Genomic DNA, 22,864 nt, shown 5'->3' with positions numbered 1-22,864 from the left:
AGTTTTCACTCTGAAAGCAGGATTTCATATTTTTTGTTCTCAAAACTTTTAAAGTCCTGCTTTTCAGTTTGAAAGCAGGACTTAATGTCTCTCTTAAAACTTGTAATGCTTGTACTCTGAACTTCTGCTCTTTCTCAAACTTTTCTCCTCGCGTTCAAAACTTGTCTAATCATATCAAATCTCCTTGCACACTTCTGCTCCCTTACAAATCATTTTCTGCTCTCTCAGAACAGAACAGTCCCGTTGCCTGGCAACCTATCAGCCAATAGAATTAGTGTTATGTCAGATGCGTTTGTTTCTTTCTACGGGTGTGCCTGTGTGGCTACTGTAGATTGCAGTAACCTGCGTTGTCGTTTCTCCCTACATTGCGAGGCGACGCAAAGTCCTGCTTTCAAACTGAAAATGTAAGCACAAGTTTTTGAGAACTAAAGACATGAAACCCTGCTTCCAAACTAAAAATTATGGCAGGAAAATTCCCCCATACACCAACCCTAATACATTTTATCAATATTGAATATGATCATACATCACCAGGTATGCAGAGAGGTTAGTCATTCCGACATCCCAGTAAAACCACATGTAGCCAGGTGGGGAGTTGTGCTAATTGTAAGTCGTCTTTAAAAACAAACAGCTTTTTGTTCAATCATCTATGGAATTATGCAAACTGTGAACATGCTTTTAAAAGAATTTAAAAAATCATTAAGCTTTTGTCATCTCACTTTTATTGCACTGGGAGGCACAGATGGCTGCCACAGTAGAAGGAGGGACGGTGTAAACATCTGCCTTCCCTCCTCATTAATAAGAATACTAATTCAATGGTGTGCATCCGATTAGCTGTCAATGACTGTCAGCGTAACAAAAGAAAGTCATTAGCTCACATAGTTTTGTGTGTGTGTGTGTGTTTTTAAACAAGCCTCTTCTTAGCATGTCGGGTCTAAAATGTAAGCAAACTGTAATAAAATGGTGGTAAAAACCACAGGGGGATTTCCACATCCGTAACAATCCAGAGTGATGCACAGTAGCAATGATATCCAGCACTAAGAGTATTTACAACCAATAAAAATATAAAGCTACAGTGAAGCTTCAAATGTACACGAAAAAAATAAAAAATCAAACACAATGCTCACGCTAAATAAAATGCTGAATTCCATTTTCCAAACTGTGAGGATTAAACTACTTCCCTGCTGAACACCAGCGTGTTCAGGAGTTCATGGAAACGGCGGCAGAATCCGGTCTTTCTCCGTCTGCTTGGCTCAGCTGCTCCCCTCGCTGGTGGCAGAGTCCAGCGTTTCCCCGGTGGTTAATGGAATTAAAATCAATAACAATCTCAGACCTCTTGGGCTTGAACTGCCTGTCAAAACACGGAGGAAAAACTGAAGGTCAAATCACACAGACGAGTTGATGATGCACACAACACTGGCAGGGCTTGTCGAGAGGGTAAAGGTCAATCCTTTCCAATCACATTTCCTGCCATGGCCCCCGTCTCACGATGGAATCGGTTCAGTCGAGTCGTCGCTCTGTCAACGAGAGCTGAGCAGCTTCCAGAGAGAGAGAGAGAGAGAAACTTCTCCGATCTAATAAAAGACTAATATATATTTTTTTAAAAATCTGAAATCAAATATCTGCACAGATCTGGAGGCCAGATTGGACAAAAACCTACATAACTTCCTGATTATTTCACTTACAACAAGACATTTTTCCAATATTATGAGTGAAGTTATTTACTTAAAACGAGATCCTATATCTCACTGAAAAGCTACTTGTAAGTTAGCAAATAAGACAAAACTAAGATATTTGGACTAGAAACTAAACACTTTTGTGTTTTTGTAGTGCATTTAGAATAAACTTAAACTAGTTTGGAACTTAAGTCTGTAAATAATTAAAATATTTGGAAATGATGTGATTATTTTGGGAACTATTAAACCCTCTTATCAATTAAGAACACATCGGTGGGAGGGTGGAGATGTTATTTTTACCACTTTTTGTAGGATCAGATTAAGTTAACTTTTGTTTACATCCAAGTTGTAAGAAACTAATAGTTACTATTTTGTCTATGTTTTACATTTATGCCCCATCCATCCATTTTCTTGACACCCTTGTCCCTTAGTGGGGTCGGGAGGGTTGCTGGTTCTTCTCAAGCTAACATTCTGGGCGAGAGGCGGGGTCACCCTGGACAGGTCGCCAGTCTGTCGCAGGGCAACACAGAGACACACAGGACACACAACCATGCACACACACACTCACACCTAGGGGCAATTTGGAGAGGCAAATTAACCTGACAGTCATGTTTTTGGACTGTGGGAGGAAACCGGAGTACCCAGAGAAAACCCACCATGCACAGGGAGAACATGCAAACTCCATGCAGAAAGACTGGGGCCGGGAATTGAACCCAGAACCTTCTTGCTGCAAGGCAACAGCTCTACCAACTGCGCCACTGTGCAGCCCCACACACATTTCTGCCCCGATTTCCTTAATTGTTGGTGATCATCATAAACCAAAGGTCTGAAAATCAGCCACTATTACATGTGGGTGGGTGGGTCGGTCGGTCAGTGACAGACAGACCTGTCCACCAGGTCACTTATGCACATGCATGGTTAAAAACAGTCGCCCCACTGTTGCCAACTTAGCAACTTTGCCACTATATGCAGCAACTTTTCAGACAGAAAAAATGGAAAGAAATTTTTTTTTAAAAATCAGCATTGGACATCGAAGAAGGCTTTTTAATAAAAGTCAAATACATTTTCTTTTTAAAAACTGATTAATACTGGTCTCTAGACTTTTCTAAACCAGGAGCTCGACCTACTAAACCTCCAGAAACACCTGGTTGAGCTCAATTTCCCCCCCATCACACATGGATGAATAAATAAAGCAGGAAGCCAACAGCGTTGTGATCTACCTGAACTGTACTCCAGCCATGCTGAGCAGCCTTCTGGAAGCAACCATCTCAGGTGTATCATGGTATTTGTCCGAAAGATACACAACTTCTTTAAGTCCTGGATGGAGAGCAGCAGAGACACAGAACTGATTTTAGCTATTAAACATGTAGATGCATCAGTTACACGACGTTCAACCCAGATCAGATTTACAGCTGAGGTGCAACTTTGCAGATTTAAGTTGTTGCCCTGCTGAAGAGTTTTTGTTAGTTTATAAGTCATAAATTTCAAAGAGTATTTTCCAAACAGACAGGATGGACTGATACGTGGCCAGATTTCCACAGGAACCAATCAGAGGTTATACAGCAGATATGAAAGAAGCTTTAGTCTGAAAACACCTGAAGGTTTTACAGCAATCAACTAGAGCTGAAACAATTAATCGGATTATTCGATTATTGAAATGATCAACTAATTTACTAATCAATTATTAGTAACTGGAGCATGCAGACTTAAAGAAAAATCATTTACTGAAAACCAACATTTTCAGAGCAGTAATTAAGCCAAAACTGCAGAAAATATAAGTATATTTTGCTAATTTAAGACAAAAACACCTTTGTCAAAAATATGTTTTACCCCCAGCTCATCAAATTCACTAAAGGAAAGCTGCGTTATTAAATTTTAGGTAATAAGATTTGTCTTATTTAAGAAAGGCACAGAATTATTTGTTGATCTGCATTTTTAATATATATCCAACAGTGTATAAAGGTTAAATGGAAAATCTGCAAGGAGTCCATTTTTTTTATCTGATTAATTGTGAGAACAATCAATTATTAAAATAATCTTTCGTTCCAGTCCTACAATCAACAAACACTATGAAGTGAAATTTCCTCTTTAAACCCCAAAAGTAAAAATGAGAAATGAATAACAATAAAAGGCTCTTATGAGGCGTCCTAATAATGAGCTTATTTTAGCTGTGTGGTCCCAACACTCACCTGCTTGGATGATGAGTTTAGCACACTCATTGCATGGGAACAAAGCCACATACATTGTGCATCCCTTCACATCAGCGCTGTTCTTGTTCATGATGGCGTTCAGCTCTGCATGGCACACTGTGGGACCAAACAGACAATATGAGGCGGGTTACTTTACATCCATTTTAACTATATTACATTACAAAAAACAACGAGCAATATCTATGTTAACCCCAAAATAGTGTGCATCCACAAATTACTCTTTTAACAATTTCACAATCCAAAACATTTAAATAAACCTGTAGAATCTCCATGTCAGGTTTTTAAAACATATGGAAAAAAAGGCACTCTTATTCAAAATTTTTCCAAATTTTGATCTGAAACACATTGATCTGCATATGGCGATGAGTTCCTACCATAAGGGTATTTGGTGTTGAGGCGGTCATCAGCAGAACGCGACCAGGGCAACAGGTCGTCATCACAACCATTGGGCATGCCGTTGTAACCAATGCCAACAATCTTATTCTCCTGATTCACTATGCATGCACCCACCTGCCGGGAGAGAGAGAGAGAGGGTCCAAAAACATCAGTTATTTACCACACACACACACACACACACACACACACACACACACACACACACACACACACACACACACACACACACACACGTTCAACTTGACACACATTATACAGAAAACACTCCATCAAATCGTTAAAATATCTAAATATGTTAAGTAGTTAATAAAAATGCAACTGTCAACCCTAGCCAAAGTATCTTTATTCCATCCATTCACCTGTGAGTTTGGGTCTTTGCTCCTTTGTGCTGACAGAAAGGCCACAGCCATGAAATACTCTGGCCACTCCAGGTAATCATCCCTTTTCCGGGTCGCGCCACTGCAGACACACAAAGACAGAATACAGTTTAATAATGAATTATGGAGAAAAGAAAAGTTTAGCTGAATTCATTGTCCTGACTTCTGAGTAATCGTTGACATAGGAAATGTGGAGGATGAAGACTTAACTTAATAAATTTCATTTCTTGCTCTGAAATCAGAATTTCCAGGTCAGAAAACTCAAATTTAAAGCCTCGTGATTTTGGGATTAAAACCTGGTGATCGTGCTAATCATCATCAGTTCTTAATACAGCTCGTAATTATCCAAGTTAACCTTTAAAACGTTGCGAGTTGGATAAGACTGAGTCAAATTTTGCTTGAGGAAAAACACCAAACAAAATCTTTGAGCTGGAGAGACAAAATTCCTTCACTCAAAAACTCATACATAGGACTGGCATGAAACTTATTTCTAATATATCAACTGTTCACGGTCCATCTTAACGTAACAAACTTTTGTGTGTGATACATGTGACAGACATGCTGACGAACATTCTCAGGCTGGAGATTGAGACAAAACAAACCGCATACGACGAAACATTCAAGTTATTATCTGACTCTTCGGACATGTTAGTCATTTGTAATATAAGCGAGGTTTTACCCATTCAACAGGTCCGGCAACTTGTTTTCTTCCATAGTTGCACTGAAGACAGGAAGCAAAGTTTGAGCAGCGAAAACAAACACCAACAGAACCCGGTTACTCTGAAAGGGGAAAGAATTCCCGCTTTTACCGTGGGTTAAAGAGCCCGATGCGTAATCTGACAGGTGAAGCAACAACTTCTGTCCTTTCACTAAAAAAACTCTGATTTGTACATGTGATGAAAAATATGGTATTGCAGACCAGACTGACTTCACTGCTGATACTTAAAGAATGGGTCTTGTGTTATTTCATATTTATAGATTACCCTGTTAGACCTGCTCAGGGGCGTAAAAACTTCCAATCTTGTAATTCACGCCCATCTCTTTATCGCCACCTGTTGGATGCAATTTACAAATACAACGAAATAATTTCAGACCAGCCTTACCTGTTTGTGCGATGTATAATTTCTCAAAAAGGAAGGAAGTTAAGAAGCAGCAGTTCTAAGTTGTTCAACTGAATAAAATTCTAACAATTTCAACAAAACCTAAAGGTTAGTGACAGTTATACCACCAATCAATCAATCAAATTTTATTTGTATAGCACATTTCAGCAGCAAGGCATTTCAAAGTGCTTTACATGATTAAAATAAAAACAGCATGTGACATTGAATAAACGGTGAGAAAGAGATTTAAAGATAAAAACATTAAAACCCGCACCCCTTTTAGGACTTCGGGCTTAAACCTCAGAGTTTTAGTTAAAACGCTGTTTAACAATAATTCAAAATCAGACCTATAACTTTTGTGTTTTGTGCACACAAGGAATTTAACTTCCACTTTGCTTTTAGTAAAGTATCTTCTTAAATGATTAGAAATGCAAAGTCATGCCACAATGGCAGCTTGTGTCTTTGCTGTAAGTTTTCCAGACTCTTTTTGTTCCAACATAAACTAGACTCAGGACAACAAGATGGCCTCCTGCTGAATAGTGTGTTGATTTCGCTTTTGCTTGTAAAACATCCCATCTAGGCATGAATTCCTCTAGATCCCCAAAGACTTGTTCTGCTGTCGCATAGCAAAAATGTTAGCAGGAAATTCTTCCAGTCCCAGTAGTTGAAACATGGGAGCTGCAAAGTGCATCTATAACAATGTATCATACCAGACCACTTTTATTACTCTGGAGTCCGATTGTGATAGTCATGTGCCCATTGTTGACAGTTTTAGACGTGGGGACAGGTCAGCATGTGTCCCAACTGGACAGTTTGTTGTTGTTTTTTTTGGCTTGACAATAATACAGGAGAGAATGAATAAACACTACATTGTGGTAAAAAATTACATTCACAACCATTTAAAAACAAACAATTTAATGTCAAAATGTTATCTGGTAGTAAATTTAATGCATTGATAAAAGGGATCATTGGGGATACATACATATATATACTCAATAAACTTTAAAAAAAGACAGAAAAGTGTCCATTTACTATAACATTAAGAGCTAAGACGTGACTCCACTGTCAGAATTTAGATGCAGGATGCTGCAGGACTCCTTGTTCTTCAGCAGACTAGAAGTTTCCTTCATCCTAAAAAAAAAAAAAAAGCACACAAAAAGGTAAAATAAAACACCAGCTTAACAACCCTAATGTTGAGAAATAGGGCTATAAAAGAATAAAGGTCTGAGGGTTTAAATACAACTGATCTTTCTATTAGAGAATCCAAAACCGAGAGTAACTTTGGCATGTTAAACTCCTGTTCATAACATTAAACAGAAACAAAACATGCTTTCTACTGCTTTAATATCTAATTGAACAGAATGGGGAGCTAAATGGCATCTTATGAACAGTTATGACATAAAGGAAAACTTACATGTTAGTAATCCTCTGCAGACTTTCCTTTAGCTCCTTCTGGACAAACAAGAAAAACAGCATCGGGTTTTTTTCTCAAAATAAAGTCAGTGTGTTTTCTCTACTAATGATACTCATAAAATGCAATATAAAAAGTTATTAGCCGTTTTATAAAAATGTAACAGCTAAAAATGAGAGAAAAATAAAATCGTGCCAATAGCGCCCCTGGTGGCAATTTGGAAAAATACACATAAATCTGCCCTGATGCATGATAACAAAGGTGACATGAAAAGATGACAAAGATTGCTCTAACATCCATAAAGCTTTGTCTACTGATTTCAGAGAGGGGTGTACATTTTATCTGTCCAATTTTTATTAAAATACAAATAAAAACAATATTTTTTAAAAGCTTAAAAAAAATTTATGCTTTAGAGATGCCTGCCTGATTTCCTATCAGAAACAATTTTCTTGGTTGAATGAAAAAAAATAACTTTAAATAAAGATCTGCCAGGTGTATGGGTAATTTTGGGCTTAACTATATACATGTAATTTATTTCAAGAGGTCCCCTCCTTGGTGTGGGTGCCCGACCTCCAATGAACTAATTGCAAATTGTCTTGCTAAACATACACACCTGTCTGTGAAACACGCTGATTCGAGTGTGACTGCCTGATAGATACTCAGGGGTAAGAAATTGTTCTCACCTGTGAGGAATCGACAGCTGAAAGTGAGCAATGGGAGGAGGTGAGTGGCTCTGCTGGGGACGAAGCATTAAGCTACGAAAAGAAAGGAGGAAAAAAAGTATTCATATGCAGTGAAAATACGTGGTTTTAGATATTTCCAATCAACCTTACATTTTGTCTCTTTTACAGACAAAGACTCAACATCAGTGAATTAAATTGTTCCAGTTTGATGCCCAACCTGAGTATCCCTTAGCTCCAGCTTAGCTTCCAGTAACACCACTCTGCTCACCAGGTTTTCCCAACTTTCTTTGGGTACCATAACAACTTCCTCATCATTCTGAAAATGAAAGAGAATATCACACTTTTTAACCATTGATGGTGAGGAAATGCTATTAGATATTTTTTTTTTGAAAATCAACTAATAAGTTAAGATTTTAAAAAGTTTAATATTTTACAAACCTTGTTTTCATTTTTGAGCTCAAGTTCCTCGAGTCGTTTTTCCAGAATATTCAGCTTGTTGAACGCAGACATAAGGGTGTCAATATTATCCTCCAAAGCCGAGAGTCTTCCCTCTACCTTCGATGACTGAAAGACAGAAAGAAATGACTAATAAAAAAAAATAAAAAAAGTGTGTTCAACGTAAAATTGTTCAATAAATACGAACAAACCATCAACTAATCTACTTTTTCATTACACTTACAAATAAAAAGCTCTCCTTTGGCTCCTCTTCATCTGGAGTTGGGATTTCAGATGAACTAGACGGGGATATTTCAGAGTGATGGGTAGAACCTTCATCATCAGCAGGAAAAGTGTCTCTTTTGGCTGGATAAGCGAAATGGAAAGGGTTTCTTCTGTGATCTTCCACAAAGGGATTTTTGGACACCTAAAACAAAATGGAACTTTGTTAAAAAACATATCAAGTCCTGGTGGAATAAATCTCAGCATTAGACTTACAGCATCTGCATCAGTGGGTGTCGGATGACTTTTCTTTCTGATGTTGTGTTTAGTAGGATATCTCACTTTGGGCTACAAAAAAAAAACCACACATACTTCAAATAATCTGAAATTATAATATGGAACTGTCTATAGTTATCATACATTTATTTCCTCATGGTTAAAACTTTTGGAAGCATAAGGTGTATGTTTTTGTTGAGCAGCTGACTAATGTAACGTTTTAACTTTATATCATTTCATCTGTGTCTTTTTTCTAAATGCTACATAGTAGCTGCATTTGAGTTACAAATGTGTCTTTGTCAATATTCTGCTAATGTCAAAAAAACAATTGCAGTGTTTCCATTGGAAAAGAGAGAAAATCCAGGTGAATAAGTTTGTCCACTTTAAGTCAGGCTGTGCTGTAATCCTCCAACTACTTCCAGTCATCTTTTTTTCCATCGCAATTTTTCAAAGTGAACCAATTTGGATACGGCCAAAAAAAAAAAAAAAACATCCCACCGCAAAAACTTATCAGAGTTTTGTTTTTTTTTAATTGCCACATTTAGCAATTTTATTTACAAAATGTCAAATTTTACAATTATATGGTAAACAAAAACACAGCTAGTTCTGCTGATCTTAATTACATAATATTATGACCTAGTACACAAATGTTGATTTTTTTTTTGTTTTTGTGAAAAACTGTCATGTCTGTACTGAATCAGTTTAATCTGAGTTACTGTAAAATTTTAAGTTGTTATTCAATAACTGGATTTAAATCTGTCCCCAATGATCCGTTTCTCAGACGTTCCTTCTAAATGTGTTACCTTGTGGAGCTGCTTGTGTCTCTGCAGAACCAGATTAATGATGTCACAGATGAAGGAGATTTTCCTCTGAGAAAACCCCCACTGGAGGAACTGCTCCTTGGTCAGTATGGGCTTATAGTGGAAGATATCTCTAAGAACCTGGAGGCAAAGCATGCAAACAAGTGTATGACTATAAACTTGTAGAACTAAATAAAATGACACTATAAATTTGTGCCAAACTTTTATCGAGACAAAAAATATCTGAGGCAAAAACTGTCCAATGCAGCCAGAAGCTTGTGTTTGCTTTAGTCAGCAGATCTTAATCTGATTGTTACGCAGCATCTTTCTCTTTCTGCTCCCTGCATGGGTCCGGGTTACCTTATAAAGCGTGTCAGTGAATCTGAGGTCGGTTTTGCCGGACAGTTCCAGTCCAGCTGCCACAAGCTGCTCAGCAAAAGGTGGAGAGAATGTGGTGAGGGTGAAGCTCACTATGGGCAGAAAAGAGGAGGGGTCTCCTTTGGAAAGCCTGATGCAGAAACAAACACCATCAACACTGAGGACGAATGTAACTGTTATGTCAGCTGGTTAGATTTAAACACCGACTTAATGCACTGTAGAAAACTCAACAGTGTTTAATGTTTTGGCATGATTTTAACAATAAGAACAAAAACTGTAATAGCAAAAGTTATCATTAAAGTTTCTTTCCGGGCATAATGAATGATTTCCATGAAGGAAAGCATTCTCTGACTCTGTTAAGTTCCTTATCCCAATTAGATGAAGGGATAATAAATAAAGTCTGGAAATATATAGTTTTTCAGACCCGAGATCCTACAACTTATAGTTTTTCACATTGAGCAAGAACACTCAGGTTTCAATGAAAAAGTATTCCATGGCTTACAATCATTTTTGTCATGGGAAACTTGGGAAGGCTTACCCACTGTAATCAACATCTGATGGGTACTTAATCACTCGCAGCAGAGCTTCCAATTTCCTGAGGCAACTCTGGACATTTCCTGCAGAAATCATTGTAGCCTACGGGAAACACACACAGTTTCGTTTTCATCTATAACATCAACAACACAGCAGGCACTATATGCTCTAAGTGCAGCGTTTAGCTACAACTTTTAGTGTTTTGGGAAATATTTATGACTGACAACGTCAGACAACACCAGGATTAAGAGTCTTAAAATTGCCCCTTTTCGGCGTTAACAAATCAAATTAAGGTTCCACCAATCAAAAATAACAGTATTTTCTAGAACGTAATGAGTTTAGATCGGGAGCTAAAGCAGATGAAATGTGTGCCGTGTCAAATCCAGATGAACAGGCTTTGAACAATTATTGAACCAACTGATAAATCTTGGCCGTCGTCAATAAAAGAAAAAAAAAGTATCGTGATTTTGCATAGAAATTAATAACCACTTACCGTACCCCGAACTGTAGCGGACAATAATGAACACGTTTTAACAAGTTAGCTGGTGCGCTTAGTAAAATGTCGACTTTACTAGCTAGTACAAATTTCTGCCTCTGGTACTTTTGTTTCTGCCGGGTGTTCAACGGCACGACGCGGGATTGGCTGCTCCACGCTTACGTACCCCCTACGTAAAACGACGTTTTGACACCGATGACGCAGCTTTCACGGACTTGCTTTCTGAGTTTTTTTAAAACGCATGTAGAAAAAATTATTTATGCCCGGTTGTAGTGTTTATACCCCCTCTTTATATTGTGCTTTTAACCAGAAAAATAAGAGACATTATTTATTTCGAACATTGCGGATAACGTTGCTTCTGTGATGACAGCGGAGGAAGGGGCGGGGCAGCAGTGACAGTATGAGGAGGAGGAGGCTGTAAACAGATGATAGCTTTGTGATAATAGCAAAGAACCCCGCTATGGAAGGAGGTTTCTGAATCAGAGCGGATTATCTGTGTGTGGTGGGATTTGTTTGGGAGATGACTACGGGCTGCATTTGAATGCATGAAATCAGCATTTTCACTTGTCCTAGTGTGCAGGTCAGGTTGTCAAAGGAATCCCTAAACTCAGGTAGGTAACAGGAGTTTTTTTTACGAGGTTGTCTCAAAATAATAAAGTAAGAACAGTAATTTAGTATAACAAACAACACACGAGTCCGTTAACAATCTACTGCTGAAAAAAATAGAAATTATGGCTCTCTGTTGTCAAGTTAAACTAGCTTTGCAAGCTAGCATGGGGATTTCTGTTAGCTTTTGAGGGAAAGCGAAACCTACCTATCAGATTCCCGTTTAACTGCTGCTGTCACATATTTGGCCAATGACAGTGAAGGGAAGGCGGGGCTACAGGTCATACTAACTTGCTTGCTGAAAGTTCCACCGTTGATGTTTACAACAGTGCAGCGGATTTGTTTATGCAACACAGCTGATACCGAGAAGGAAACCGGGACAGGGCAGCGTGTTAAGAAAGCTGCCATCTCATCTCATCATGCCACACTTAAATAGATCGCGTTGTCATCGAATATTATTCATTAAGTGCCGAATACAGGAAAAGAAAAAGCAGGACTACTCTCTCCTTTGTTGACATAATTAAGGAATTAATTATAAATTGAAGGGGTTGACAACCAACTCTGCCGATGTCGCAAACGAAACCCGCAAAATGTATTCATATTGATAAAATATTAGTAAGTGGTTGTAAAGGAAAAACGTCTGCGTGTTCTGAGGCTGCTTTTTGTGGCTGTGCTGCTTTTTTCACGAGTGACCCAAATACTGTCAAAACTTGTTTAACCAGTGAACAATCATGAGGAGTATTCTTACTCAGATATGACCCAAAGCTATGGCAGTGCCTCATGATAATTTGTGGCTTGAACATTTTTAGAGTGTTTCAACACAGTATACAGGTTGGCACAATTTTTATTTGTTTGTTTAATTTCCCTTTGGAGCTAGTTTTTCTTTTTTCTCTATTCCTCTTACCCCTTGCAAAATTAGTTGTTGATCATGTTTCTTCTGTTTGTACGTAATGATTTCTTTAATGGAGGGCAGAAGCCGACTGAGAATATTTGAAGTGAACAAAAGGACACGTGAAAAAGTATGTCAAAAAAAATGAAAAATACAATAAAGGATTTGACTGATTAATGATGAGATTATACATGCATTTGGACATGCCATTGAAAATAACGCCGCTTTTTAAAACAGTTTTAAATCTGGTGGCAGTATAAATAAAGTCAGCCTAACTGTGTAGTATATCTGGTATACTAAACTGCAATTGAATAGTTGGGGAGATGTTTAGAGTAAAATTTTACCAGTGTTGATTTTTCTTCATAACAATTTAAATTTATCTGAAATGCTGCAGATCATCTTTTATTCCATATTCTTACTAAAAGGGGCCAGTTGTATTGTGCCTGGATATGATTGTCATTTCTTATATGGATGGAATTTTTTTGTCAAGTTATTTTGTTGTGGGGTTTTTTTTTTTTTTTTTTTATAAAATCCATGTTGTCGTTCACCTGAAAGTTTATCATATGGTTAATAAATTAGATTTCAACAGCTTAATACATATTTTTGCTTGCCGCAAATGTTCCCATGCTTCATAAACTAAACACTTTGCTTTAAGTTTGAACGTAATAATATCAATGCTTAATGTAATATAAACTACTTTTTAAACCTGTTCACATGTTATTAATTGGGTTAAGATCTGATAATTGTTCCAAAATTTAAAATCGTGGTGTTTGAGCAGCTTTGATAGTACTTTTGCCACATGGAACAAACTCCTGCATGCTTGGAAATACACAGAGTGTTATCAGATATTGAATAAATTGTTGAAAGAAGTTGGTATTGATGGTTTTAATCTCACTTTTCACTGATGAGACAAGAAAGCTCACAAGCATGACACCAAACTTAGATTAGTCACTTTCTGAAATCCTTTTCCAGATGTCTCAAACAAAGGAAGGATGATTCTTTAGAGGAAGGAACTGTGTAGCACTCTTCTTCTGTCTGTCCCATAGAATCTCCATCTTTGTTCATTAACAGTTTGAAGTCCCTGATGATGCGCAGAGTTTTAACAGTCAATACTCTTTGCAGCAATTTTTATCTTATTAAGTTGTCTTGACGTAAATCAAAGCATTGCTGCATGCTTTTATTTTGAGGTAACTTGTACTGAAATATCAAGACACGTCCATCCGTCTTTGGCAGTTTTTAGCTTGATAGATTGATTTTAAATGGACTCGGTAGCGTGTGCTGGCTATACAGAAATAAATGTAGCTAATCTGAACTTTCTGATGAATATGCATATTAACACTTTGCGCAATAAAAAAACAACAACTGAACTATCATAACAAAATCTCAAGGAAGATCAAATAAAATGTAACATAACTCCAGTTTATCTAAACGCTCTGATAATTTACAATGCTGGTGATGTGTGGTAAACTACTGCAGAGTGACAAAGAAGAAGGCAGTAATATTCCGTTTTTTTATTAGTTACCACCAGTTGTCTGGAGTGATCCCCTAGGTTACGTTGGTTTTGTTTACTGCAACGTGCATCTGTGCTGTTTGCAGATGGGTCAGGCACTGTGGAGGCTTCCTCCCAGACAACAGCAGCAGCTTCAGGAAGAGCTGGCCGACCAACTGACTGAGAGCGGAGGAGTCAGACGAGACCAAGGTATTTCTACCATTTTCCTTATACCACAGGTATTTAACATACAACCTGTGGGGTAAATATTCATTTAAAGACACAATGTATTCGAAACAAAACAGATGAAATTGAATCAAAACCATTTAATTTCTTAAGGCAGAGCTCTGGTTTTGTTTAAAACAGTTCAGTTGAAGAAAGCCAATGGAGAACAATCAGTCTTTGTCTTCTATCTTGGCCTCAGTTGTTTAGTAAGATTGAATTGGACTGTTTGCTGCTCTTGTCGCTGCTTGTGTACAGTGAGAGATTTTAGAAGTTTGGTCACTTACAGACAAATGAACAATCTCTTCAACTTTCCATGTGAGTTTAGTGGTTAACCAGATAGAATTAAACTAATGGCTATAGAGTTTGGGTAAAAAATGCCATTTAGTATTTAAATTTGGCATTTCATTATTTATCTATTCATTTCCTTTTTAGGGAGAGATGGAGGCGGTTGCCAGAGAAGAGCACCACAGCACTGTTACAGCCCTGACATCTATCATCTGCTGAAGACACGCAGAGGTATGAATAAATGTCAAAAGGAAAGCTATACTTACTCTGAGTCTCTCTTAAACACTCTACTAAATAATGTTTAAACTTCCTAGAAGATTTGAGGGTTGCTATAGATACAAAGGACTGACATAACATCAAACTATGGATTCTTTGAAGACCAGTGTTGATGAAATTACCTATCAGTAACCAGCTAATAGTGTCTGTTTATTGTTAATATTTGTAATTGAGAATTTATGAACTTTAGGTTTTCTCTAGGTTGTTGAACTGGTCTCTGTAAAAGTTTGCAATGTCAGACTCGATCATGTATTCTAATTTAAAAAAGAATCAACTCATTGGGAAGTTTTCACTGTCGTACAGCTAACTCGCAGTTCTTTAGTGTTTGTCGTTTGATCTTGTTTGAAAAGGAAATTAAACGAGGGATGGGTAGAGGGAAAATATTATGGAGACTTCCAAAAAGGGAAGGTGTCAAAGAATCCAGCCACAATAAGCCTGTGATGTGGGTTTGTAACGATAAAGCTCCAAATGAACAATTACTGATGCTAAGAACTCTAAACAGTCATAGGATGTCATTTTTATGTCTTTTGGATTAATAAAACATAATGAAAGCATGACTGTGTTAAATGTCAGAAATGAAAGAAAAAGATTTTAAAGTTTAACACATTATCACATCCTGCTCACATTCCCAGTCCTGACCAATCAGATTAATCCTGATTAGATCATCAAATAATTCTGACATGGAGTTATACTCATTTTCATTTTGGGCCACATTAAGATCAAACGTGTGTTTAAACAAACCACTGAACTTTGAACAAAAAGCCGTCTTTGGATGCGATGAGAACTTGAAAATAAATATGAAACATCTTTCCACTTTGATTTAATTTGATATTCTACAGATACAATTGCTGATCTGATTGATGAAATAATATTTAAGCACACATCTGTATTCTTGAAGGTTCTGTTTATAGAGTCTAGACTCTAGAGAGCCAGAACATTTTCTGGTGGGCCGGATTTGACGCATTTCACTGGTGTTTTTTGGCACAGTGGCCACTAGGGGGCGCGCTAACATTGTTTCTCGCTGGCGCAGGCATCCCTTCACAGGAGCTGGGATTTGTAAAGAAACAAACACTAATGAAAAGATTCTGTTTGCGTTCCTCCTTCTTTTGACAAAATCCAATATATACACAGAGCAATAAAAAGGATCCATACAGTTATCCTGCTGCTCCATAGTGAAACAAATGGCTCTTAAAAACCCCATCAAACCCTCCTAAGTGTTTGTTCCAAGCCCACATTTCCCCAAAGGGCTCACTACTGTTTAAAAATCTATTACAGAGAAAAGCTTCTGCATTTATAGGTATTATAAGAGCAGCCGTGTTCAGCATATTGAAATAAAACCCAGGTATACGGTAGTTTGAATTTTCCACACTTTGGCAGCAGGGAAAAGTTTCCTAGATCTAAACACGTTTTCTATTTTCCCCTCTGTTTTCCGGGGGTGCGGGGGGGTTGTAGGTAAAGAGCAGCATGGGTTTATAGATCTGGAGATGCTTCCACCTGAACTAGGCATCACCATCCTCTCCTACCTGAATGCTACTGATCTGTGCCTGGCTGGCTGCGTCTGGCAAGACCTGGGAAATGATGAATATCTGTGGCAGGGGTACGGCGCTTCTCTTTCTTTTCTACTTTAATTAAAATACTTTTTAACATTTTTGTTGTTTTGTTTTTTTTAAATCTTCTGTTTAATATCCCATCAGGCTGTGCAAGTCCACATGGGGTCACTGCTCTATCTACAACAAGAGACTACCTGCTGGCTTCTCATACCGAAGACTCTACCTTCAACTAGACGAGGGCAGCTTGACGTTCAATGCCAACCCACAGGAGGTCAGTCAGACACACCTCAGGTCGAACATATGCTGTGTCTTCAGCTACTTGTATTTTCTTCACTTTGTCCTCTTTGTGTTCATGTAGGGCATCAGCTACTTCATGTCTAAAGGAATACTAGTGGATCATCCCAAAGAACTGGCCAAGTTCATTTTCTACACCAGACGGCTCAATTGGAAGATGCTGCGGATTTACCTGGATGAGAGGTTGAGAAACACACACACACACACACACACACACACACACACACACACACACACACACACACACACACACACACACACACATAAAAAAAAACACATTTTCTGTATGTTCACATAATTCAGGTTCATTGGCAAAAATTCTGAATAAGCTTATATAAGATTCTCACAGTAACATCAAGTTGAGTATAAATATCATACTTTCAGTATTTATGCAAAAAAAGTTATGACTAAATGTTCAAAGTCTAATTGTTTGTAAGTAAACTAATTATTACAGCTACAGTGATGTTATCTATAACTTTAGTTGATTTGTTAGACTTTGATACATAGACAAAACCAGAAATATTAAATAAACAGTTGCTAAATTTAGTGGTAGTTCTTCACTGTATTGGAAAAATCTTTTTGTACAACTCATGTGACACGACTGTCAGAAAGCATTAGTCAGTATTAATATTAGTCAGTATTCACGGGAATATTCCTCTGTCTGTGCAGGCGGGATGTCTTGGACGAGTTGGTGACCCTTCATAACTTCAGCAACCAGTTCCTCCCTAATGCTCTGAGGGAGTTTTTCCGGCACATCCACGCGCCCGAGGAGAGAGGAGAGTATCTGGAAACGCTCATCACCAAGTTCAGCCACAGGTTTTGCGCCTGTAACCCCGGCCTCGTCCGTGACCTTGGCCTTAGCCCTGGTAGGAACATACACACATTTGTGCTACACTAATTATGTTTAGGAAATTATTCTTTTTTTTTTTCCGTAAAATTGTTGATTTTGCCTCCAGGAATCTAAATATGTGTCTAACTGTTATTATTAAACAACATCTCCCTAACGCTTTAACCAGCTTTTCATATATTTAGTTACAAACAAACTGCAGAAGGAGCAGTAAGAGTAAAGAGAGGAGCTTTTTTTCTGTCAACAATAAAAGTGGATCTGTTTCCTTTTGGAAGCTGTGGCCTCAGCAGCGTCAGATATCAGTTTACAAACAAAACTCTTCAATGCACTCATGACTGCAGCACTTTGATAGAGTATTTACACCACTGAGATTTGTTGCGTTTTATTATATTGCAACCACAAACATCAATGTGTTTTATTGGGGTTGTATGTGATGGACCAACACAAAGGACTCCATAAAACGGTGTTCATTTGAACTGAGGTCCTCTGAGTCAATAGTTTTGTAGAAATATTGTTTGCTTCAAATAAAACTGCAGGCCTTACAAAGACTTGCAGCTTTAGTGGAAGCAAACAGCAACTTCTACAAAGTGCTACAAAATTCTACAAACACGGGCTTTTCTAGTCATACGAACCACTGAAAGCACCAGAGCCACATTCAGCTGCAGTCGAGCTTAAAGGCGGCGATGGTATTATGTATTCTCCAGTTACTTGATTTTGCCACTTTATAACGCAATCAAGTAACTTTCAGTTGTTTTAAAAATGTTGTATACATCAAATTTGGCTTTGACTTCTGTTCTCTGCTGAACATCTAATTTTTCAGAGAAATCAGATGTTTCTCATGTGATTTTGTGTTTTTACCTGTTTATTTTCATCCACAATATTTCCTGCATCAGTGATATAGTTTATAGCTTGTGTTTCTTCCATTGCACCACCATGTATGTAATTTTTCTTCATTTTCACCTGAGGGTGGACTTTGTTCCCAGAAACTCCTGCTTTCATTTGGAAAATGGATAAATTAAAAATATTCCATTTTCAGTGATGGGGTATAAAGATTAAAGAAGAAATAGTCTGACTTGTACACTTTGGGACAAACTAACTACCATTGCCTTCAATGTTTCTGCACAGACTGCAGAAACACTGCAGTCTGAAAATGAGGGTTTACCTTCAAGTAATCCCTGGCTTCAGTCTAGTCAATGAGGCATGACTCGACCCACTTTACTAAAGCCATCGGACCATAGAGAACCCAATCCCTCATTTGGTTCTCCTTAACTCTTTGGACATACTTGTATGAGTAATTGAGATAGCAGGATCAGGCTAGGAACGAGTGAAAAGAGGGCCAGTCAGCATTTTTAAAATTTAATTGCACATAAAGACGAGCATTGGTTTGCTGCCCTGGTAAAGATGTGCAAAAAGCCTTGAAATAAAAAATCATCTTTTTATTTCAGTACCATCGCCTTGCAAAAAAAAAAAAAATCTAAAATAATTTAGGATTCAGGTTCATTTATGTAGTGCGGGAAGAATTTTGAGTCAAACACAGATAGTCATTGAAGCTTTTTTTTAATTTATGCTTTTCCTTTCCAAGTTGACCAGAGTTTCTTGGAACGATCATTAAACCATTACGTTCTGTTCCCCCGGGGTATAAATGTGATGTGACACAGAGACGCGTTCTTTCTAGGTTGGACAGGAACCTTCTTCTTCTGGCCACCACAGGCTGTAAGCAGGAGGACAGGAGTTAATAAAACCACCAGAACTTAACTGTTGGAGGACGGTGGCAAAGAGGAGCTTCTTGGAGTCTCCAAGTCTAAAAAAATATTTTAGATTCTATCTAATCTGTTATTTGAGAGCGATGGTACAAAACAGAAAACCTTTTCTTTCCTGTTATCGCTGATATAAGCATGTAAAGGTGGTTAAACTGTGCTGGAAGCTGCATGTTTGGGTCAGATTGAGCTTTCCAGTAAAACTCCAGGTGAGTTTGAGCTGTGTGTGGAAAAGCAGTTAATGCCCAGTGTTAAGCATAGTGGATGATCTGTGGTTCTGCAGGCCTGTTTCTCATCTAGAGGTTCTTGGAAAGCTGTCAGACTGACTGACATCAACTTTTAAAAACAGGAGGACGTTTGAAATAAAAATCTGTCAGGTTCTGCCAGAAAACTGAAAAAGAGTCACCACTACTATCTAGACAGGTTGTGTAGAGAGGAATGATCAAATGCCACTCTTGTGTGATTAATCAATAAGTCAATTAAATGCATGATACATTAAAACAATATCAATAATTTTCACTGGATGACTGTTATTTTTATTTCCTCTCTTTCTACTGAGGACAGGATGATAAAATCCTTCAGTCTGGTGATTTGGTCTCAACTAGCCCCGTTTTTTTGTTACCAGATTTCAGCATCAATTTTATTTGTTGTTTGGATTGTTTTCTTTATTTATTTTAAATATTTACCACGTCTTCCAAATTCAGTAATAAATGTTTGTTAGAAATTAAACGTTGAGATTTTGTACTAGCATCATGATGTTACTGAAAATGGTTTCAAGATAACAATATTATCACTCGTATCGATAACTTCTGGGACAATTTATCTTTCAGAAAAATGTGTTATTTCTACATTTATCAATAGCCGCGTTTCCATTACAAATGTGTGCAAACTTTGTTGATATTCTGCTAATATTCTAAAAAAACAAAAAATTTTGCTATTGTGGTATTTCCGTTAAATAAGAAATGCAATAAGTTTGTTCATGTGATAAATCATTTAAAAAATCATCCTGCTGCCATTCCTGTCATCTTCTTCGTCGTTCCCGCCGGTAGTAACATCCAGTTGTGGATCATTATTTCGATACAGCCGAAAAACCACCTCACCCTCGCAAAAAAAGGGTGAGGTGGTTTTTTTTAATTGCCGTGTTTCCATTCAAGGAATTTATTTTCATAATTCCACTTTGCCCAATTTTATGGTCGATGGAAACTTGGCTACAGCAATTAAACTAAAGCTCAGAAGCTTTTTACACATTTACTATATGATTTTCCCATTTCTCTGTAAGACATATTTAATATTGCTGCTATTTCTTGATCTTATTATTTCTTGCTTTGTGTTTTTGCACTGACATCCCTGCGAGTGCTGCACAAAGACTCCCTGTGTGCCCAGACAGTGCCTGCATGTACAACAAGCTTCTTTATTCTTGGTGATGATCACAGTCTGTTTGCTCCCTGCAGATGCTGTGTACGTGCTGTGCTACAGTCTGATCCTGCTGTCCATAGACCTCACCAGCCCGCACGTGAAAAACAAAATGTCAAAGCGGGAGTTCATCAGGAACACTCGGCGAGCTGCTCACAACGTCTCCGAGGACTTCGTCGGCCATCTGTATGATAACATATACCTGATCGGACACGTGGCCGCGTAGCTTCACCTGCTGCACCGAGGGACGGAGACTGGGCCGCGGGTTTCATTACAATAATGGAACACCAAGGAAATTAATTTGAGCAGATTCCAAATCCTGGATGGAATACAGCATCCTATTGCTCCTGCGTTTCAATAGAACGGCTGTCATGCCAGCCGGCTGGAAGAGAAGACAGACTTTGCTACCAAATATCAGTAGTTTGTAGTTCTTAATCAAAGGTGTAAGTGAAGCTTGTGGAGTTTGCCTGAAAACACAAACTCTAAACCTGGGTTTTTACAGAAGCTCTGATTTTTGCACTGAAACACGAGGATTGGAGGAGGAAGAATGAAGACGAGACAAAGCACTGCCCTCCGTCCCCTGCAGCTGCCGGGACGCGGTCTGCTGGTGTCCCACCAGCCGCGACCGGCTCCGCGCTCCTCAGCTTGGCCTCACGTTATTGTCGATGAAACCGAAGTTTAAAACATCTCTCTCTGACACTGCTCACGTGGCGACAATGAAACCTCGAGGGATGCAAGCCGGACTTGACACGTTGTGAATTAAAACATCCGTTTGGTTCAGTTGAAAGTTAGATGAAGGTAGACTGCTCAGCTTCGTGTTAACATTTTCCTGAACATCTGACATTTTAAACGGGTTTGCTATGGAAACACGCTCAGCTAACAATTCAGAGCTGTGCATTTCACTCTTCACACGTAAGCTTTGGCAATACCTCCCTGTAAGGTGCAAAACGAGAAGATCCTATTAGAAGGAGCATTACCTGCTGCCAAGAGTTTAACACACATTCAAGATTAGATATGGTCTGACAACCTTTTCCAAGCTGCTCTGCTGGAAGTACTAATGCAGTAAATTTGACTGCATTTAGTTAAAGTGACTGCCAGATTGAATGGAATGAAATTACAACAGGATTTATTTGACTAAATCTTCTCATAGGGCCTTCAGGTCGTCTGCTATCAAAATAAGCTGAGCTGAACAAAAAACACTACATTTAGCGACATCAGCATAAGTGATAACAGCACTTATTACGTTTAGAGCAGCAGACGGATGAGAGGTCTGTCTGTCCTGCTGACTTGAGTTCCTGAACCAAACACTGTTCTGTTTGCTTTTAAAGAATCCACGTCTTCTGATCAAGACGAGAATAATTAAGAACACCTTGTGAATTCTGCTAGTTTTTTACAAAGTGAATTTATGACACCCATCATTTTAAATCCCAAAACGACAGCAACGTTTCAGTCTTCTTTGGCCGTGCAGGAGAAGAGTTTCACACATTTAGGGATTGAACCGTTAATGTTGAGAGTGTTGAGATCACGTTGATTGTTCCAGTGTGGCTGATCGACCCTCCATCCGACAGCGTTGGCTCACTGGATAAACTCTGGTCTTCTGAGTTGGATCCACGTTGTTCTTGCGTCTGCATGTGTTTGTCCCATTCACAACAAATGTAGATGATTGTCATTCTGTTGTTTTAGCTGTCCCTGCCACAACGCCATGATCCCTGCTTGACAATTTGATTTATTTTTTTTTATTTCCAACACTACAACTTCAGCTGAAAGTCTGATCAAAGTAAATCACCCCTGCTGAAGTTCCAAAAAAGCGTTAATCTTTGCTGATGACGTGGGAAAAAGAAGAAGACAGTTTTATTTATTTATATCAATAATAATGTGTTCATGCTAATATATGGATCATTTGAAGTGGTGGATTACATTTGTCCATGTTTGGGTTGTTTTTAATGGATTTTGGAAAGTGTGAAAGCCTGCTGGCCTGCATTTGTCGGGTCGTTGGATGAGGTGAGGCGCCTGAACGACGGATCAGTAAAGTGAGATGGAAAGAGTCTGTAAAGGCTGGACTGGGGAAATGTACCTAAACTAAATAAAATGAAACTTTGAAGATTTTGTTCTTTTATTTAAGTCTGTGAAATATCAACATTTTAAAGGAAATTGATTTACACCCTCACAGGTTTAGTTCTATACGTGTGTGTGTGTGTGTGTGTGTGTGTGTGTGTGTGTGTGTGTATATATATATATA

The 22,864-nt window shown here is 38.2% G+C and overlaps 3 protein-coding genes across 7 annotated transcripts; 1 reads left to right on the top strand and 2 right to left on the bottom strand.

Annotated features, from left to right (window-relative positions):
- Positions 1-699: 699 nt before the first annotated feature.
- On the bottom strand, positions 700-5,623 carry dctd (dCMP deaminase). Its single transcript, XM_008419155.2, has 7 exons — positions 5,469-5,623; positions 5,339-5,380; positions 4,642-4,741; positions 4,261-4,396; positions 3,866-3,982; positions 2,897-2,993; positions 700-1,351 (listed from the first exon to the last, which is right to left on the bottom strand). The coding sequence occupies exons 2-7, from the start codon at positions 5,371-5,373 to the stop codon at positions 1,201-1,203; spliced, it is 636 nt and encodes a 211-aa protein (XP_008417377.1). The 5' UTR covers positions 5,374-5,380; positions 5,469-5,623; the 3' UTR covers positions 700-1,200.
- A 1,034-nt stretch (positions 5,624-6,657) lies between these two features.
- Positions 6,658-11,156, bottom strand: cep44 (centrosomal protein 44). 4 transcript variants are annotated; one of them, XM_017304385.1, is made up of 11 exons: positions 10,992-11,156; positions 10,503-10,600; positions 9,947-10,094; positions 9,590-9,727; positions 8,787-8,858; positions 8,533-8,715; positions 8,292-8,417; positions 8,071-8,169; positions 7,854-7,925; positions 7,174-7,208; positions 6,658-6,890 (listed from the first exon to the last, which is right to left on the bottom strand). In XM_017304385.1, the coding sequence occupies exons 2-11, from the start codon at positions 10,592-10,594 to the stop codon at positions 6,806-6,808; spliced, it is 1,050 nt and encodes a 349-aa protein (XP_017159874.1). In that variant the 5' UTR covers positions 10,595-10,600; positions 10,992-11,156; the 3' UTR covers positions 6,658-6,805. The 4 variants fall into 4 exon arrangements, with proteins under 4 accessions (XP_017159874.1, XP_008417349.1, XP_008417356.1 ...); XM_008419127.2 differs by having other exon boundaries at positions 7,174-7,211; positions 10,992-11,155; XM_008419134.2 differs by having other exon boundaries at positions 7,174-7,211; positions 10,997-11,155.
- Positions 11,157-11,378: 222 nt separating this feature from the next.
- Positions 11,379-22,728, top strand: fbxo8 (F-box protein 8). Of its 2 annotated transcripts, XM_008419106.2 has the most exons (8): positions 11,379-11,605; positions 14,086-14,188; positions 14,636-14,719; positions 16,217-16,361; positions 16,459-16,585; positions 16,673-16,791; positions 17,278-17,474; positions 20,664-22,728. In XM_008419106.2, exons 2-8 carry the CDS (start codon positions 14,086-14,088, stop codon positions 20,849-20,851), a joined length of 963 nt encoding a protein of 320 aa, XP_008417328.1. In that variant the 5' UTR covers positions 11,379-11,605; the 3' UTR covers positions 20,852-22,728. The 2 variants fall into 2 exon arrangements, with proteins under 2 accessions (XP_008417328.1, XP_008417335.1); XM_008419113.2 differs by lacking the exons at positions 11,379-11,605; positions 14,086-14,188 and adding an exon at positions 14,380-14,518.
- Positions 22,729-22,864: the final 136 nt, after the last annotated feature.

Source organism: Poecilia reticulata, linkage group LG1 (assembly GCF_000633615.1).
Source record: "Poecilia reticulata strain Guanapo linkage group LG1, Guppy_female_1.0+MT, whole genome shotgun sequence".
Lineage (NCBI taxonomy): Eukaryota > Metazoa > Chordata > Actinopteri > Cyprinodontiformes > Poeciliidae > Poecilia > Poecilia reticulata.
This window is presented reverse-complemented; position numbering and strand designations above follow the sequence as displayed.

Bases quoted from the DNA above. Each gene is read 5' to 3' on its own strand.
- fbxo8 (XM_008419106.2), top strand. From the start codon at position 14,086: ATGGGTCAGGCACTGTGGAGGCTTCCTCCCAGACAACAGCAGCAGCTT. The intron at 16,362-16,458 runs GTACGGCGCTTC...ATATCCCATCAG, and splicing joins GATGAATATCTGTGGCAGGG to GCTGTGCAAGTCCACATGGG. The intron at 16,586-16,672 runs GTCAGTCAGACA...GTGTTCATGTAG, and splicing joins TCAATGCCAACCCACAGGAG to GGCATCAGCTACTTCATGTC.
- cep44 (XM_008419127.2), bottom strand. From the start codon at position 10,594: ATGATTTCTGCAGGAAATGTCCAGAGTTGCCTCAGGAAATTGGAAGCT. The intron at 8,418-8,532 runs GTAAGTGTAATG...TCTGTCTTTCAG, and splicing joins CAAAGGAGAGCTTTTTATTT to TCATCGAAGGTAGAGGGAAG. The intron at 6,891-7,173 runs GTAAGTTTTCCT...TTTTTTTTTTAG, and splicing joins CTGCAGAGGATTACTAACAT to GATGAAGGAAACTTCTAGTC.
- dctd (XM_008419155.2), bottom strand. From the start codon at position 5,373: ATGGAAGAAAACAAGTTGCCGGACCTGTTGAATGG. The intron at 4,397-4,641 runs GTGAATGGATGG...CTCTCCCGGCAG, and splicing joins GCAAAGACCCAAACTCACAG to GTGGGTGCATGCATAGTGAA. The intron at 3,983-4,260 runs GTAGGAACTCAT...TTGGTCCCACAG, and splicing joins CAACACCAAATACCCTTATG to TGTGCCATGCAGAGCTGAAC.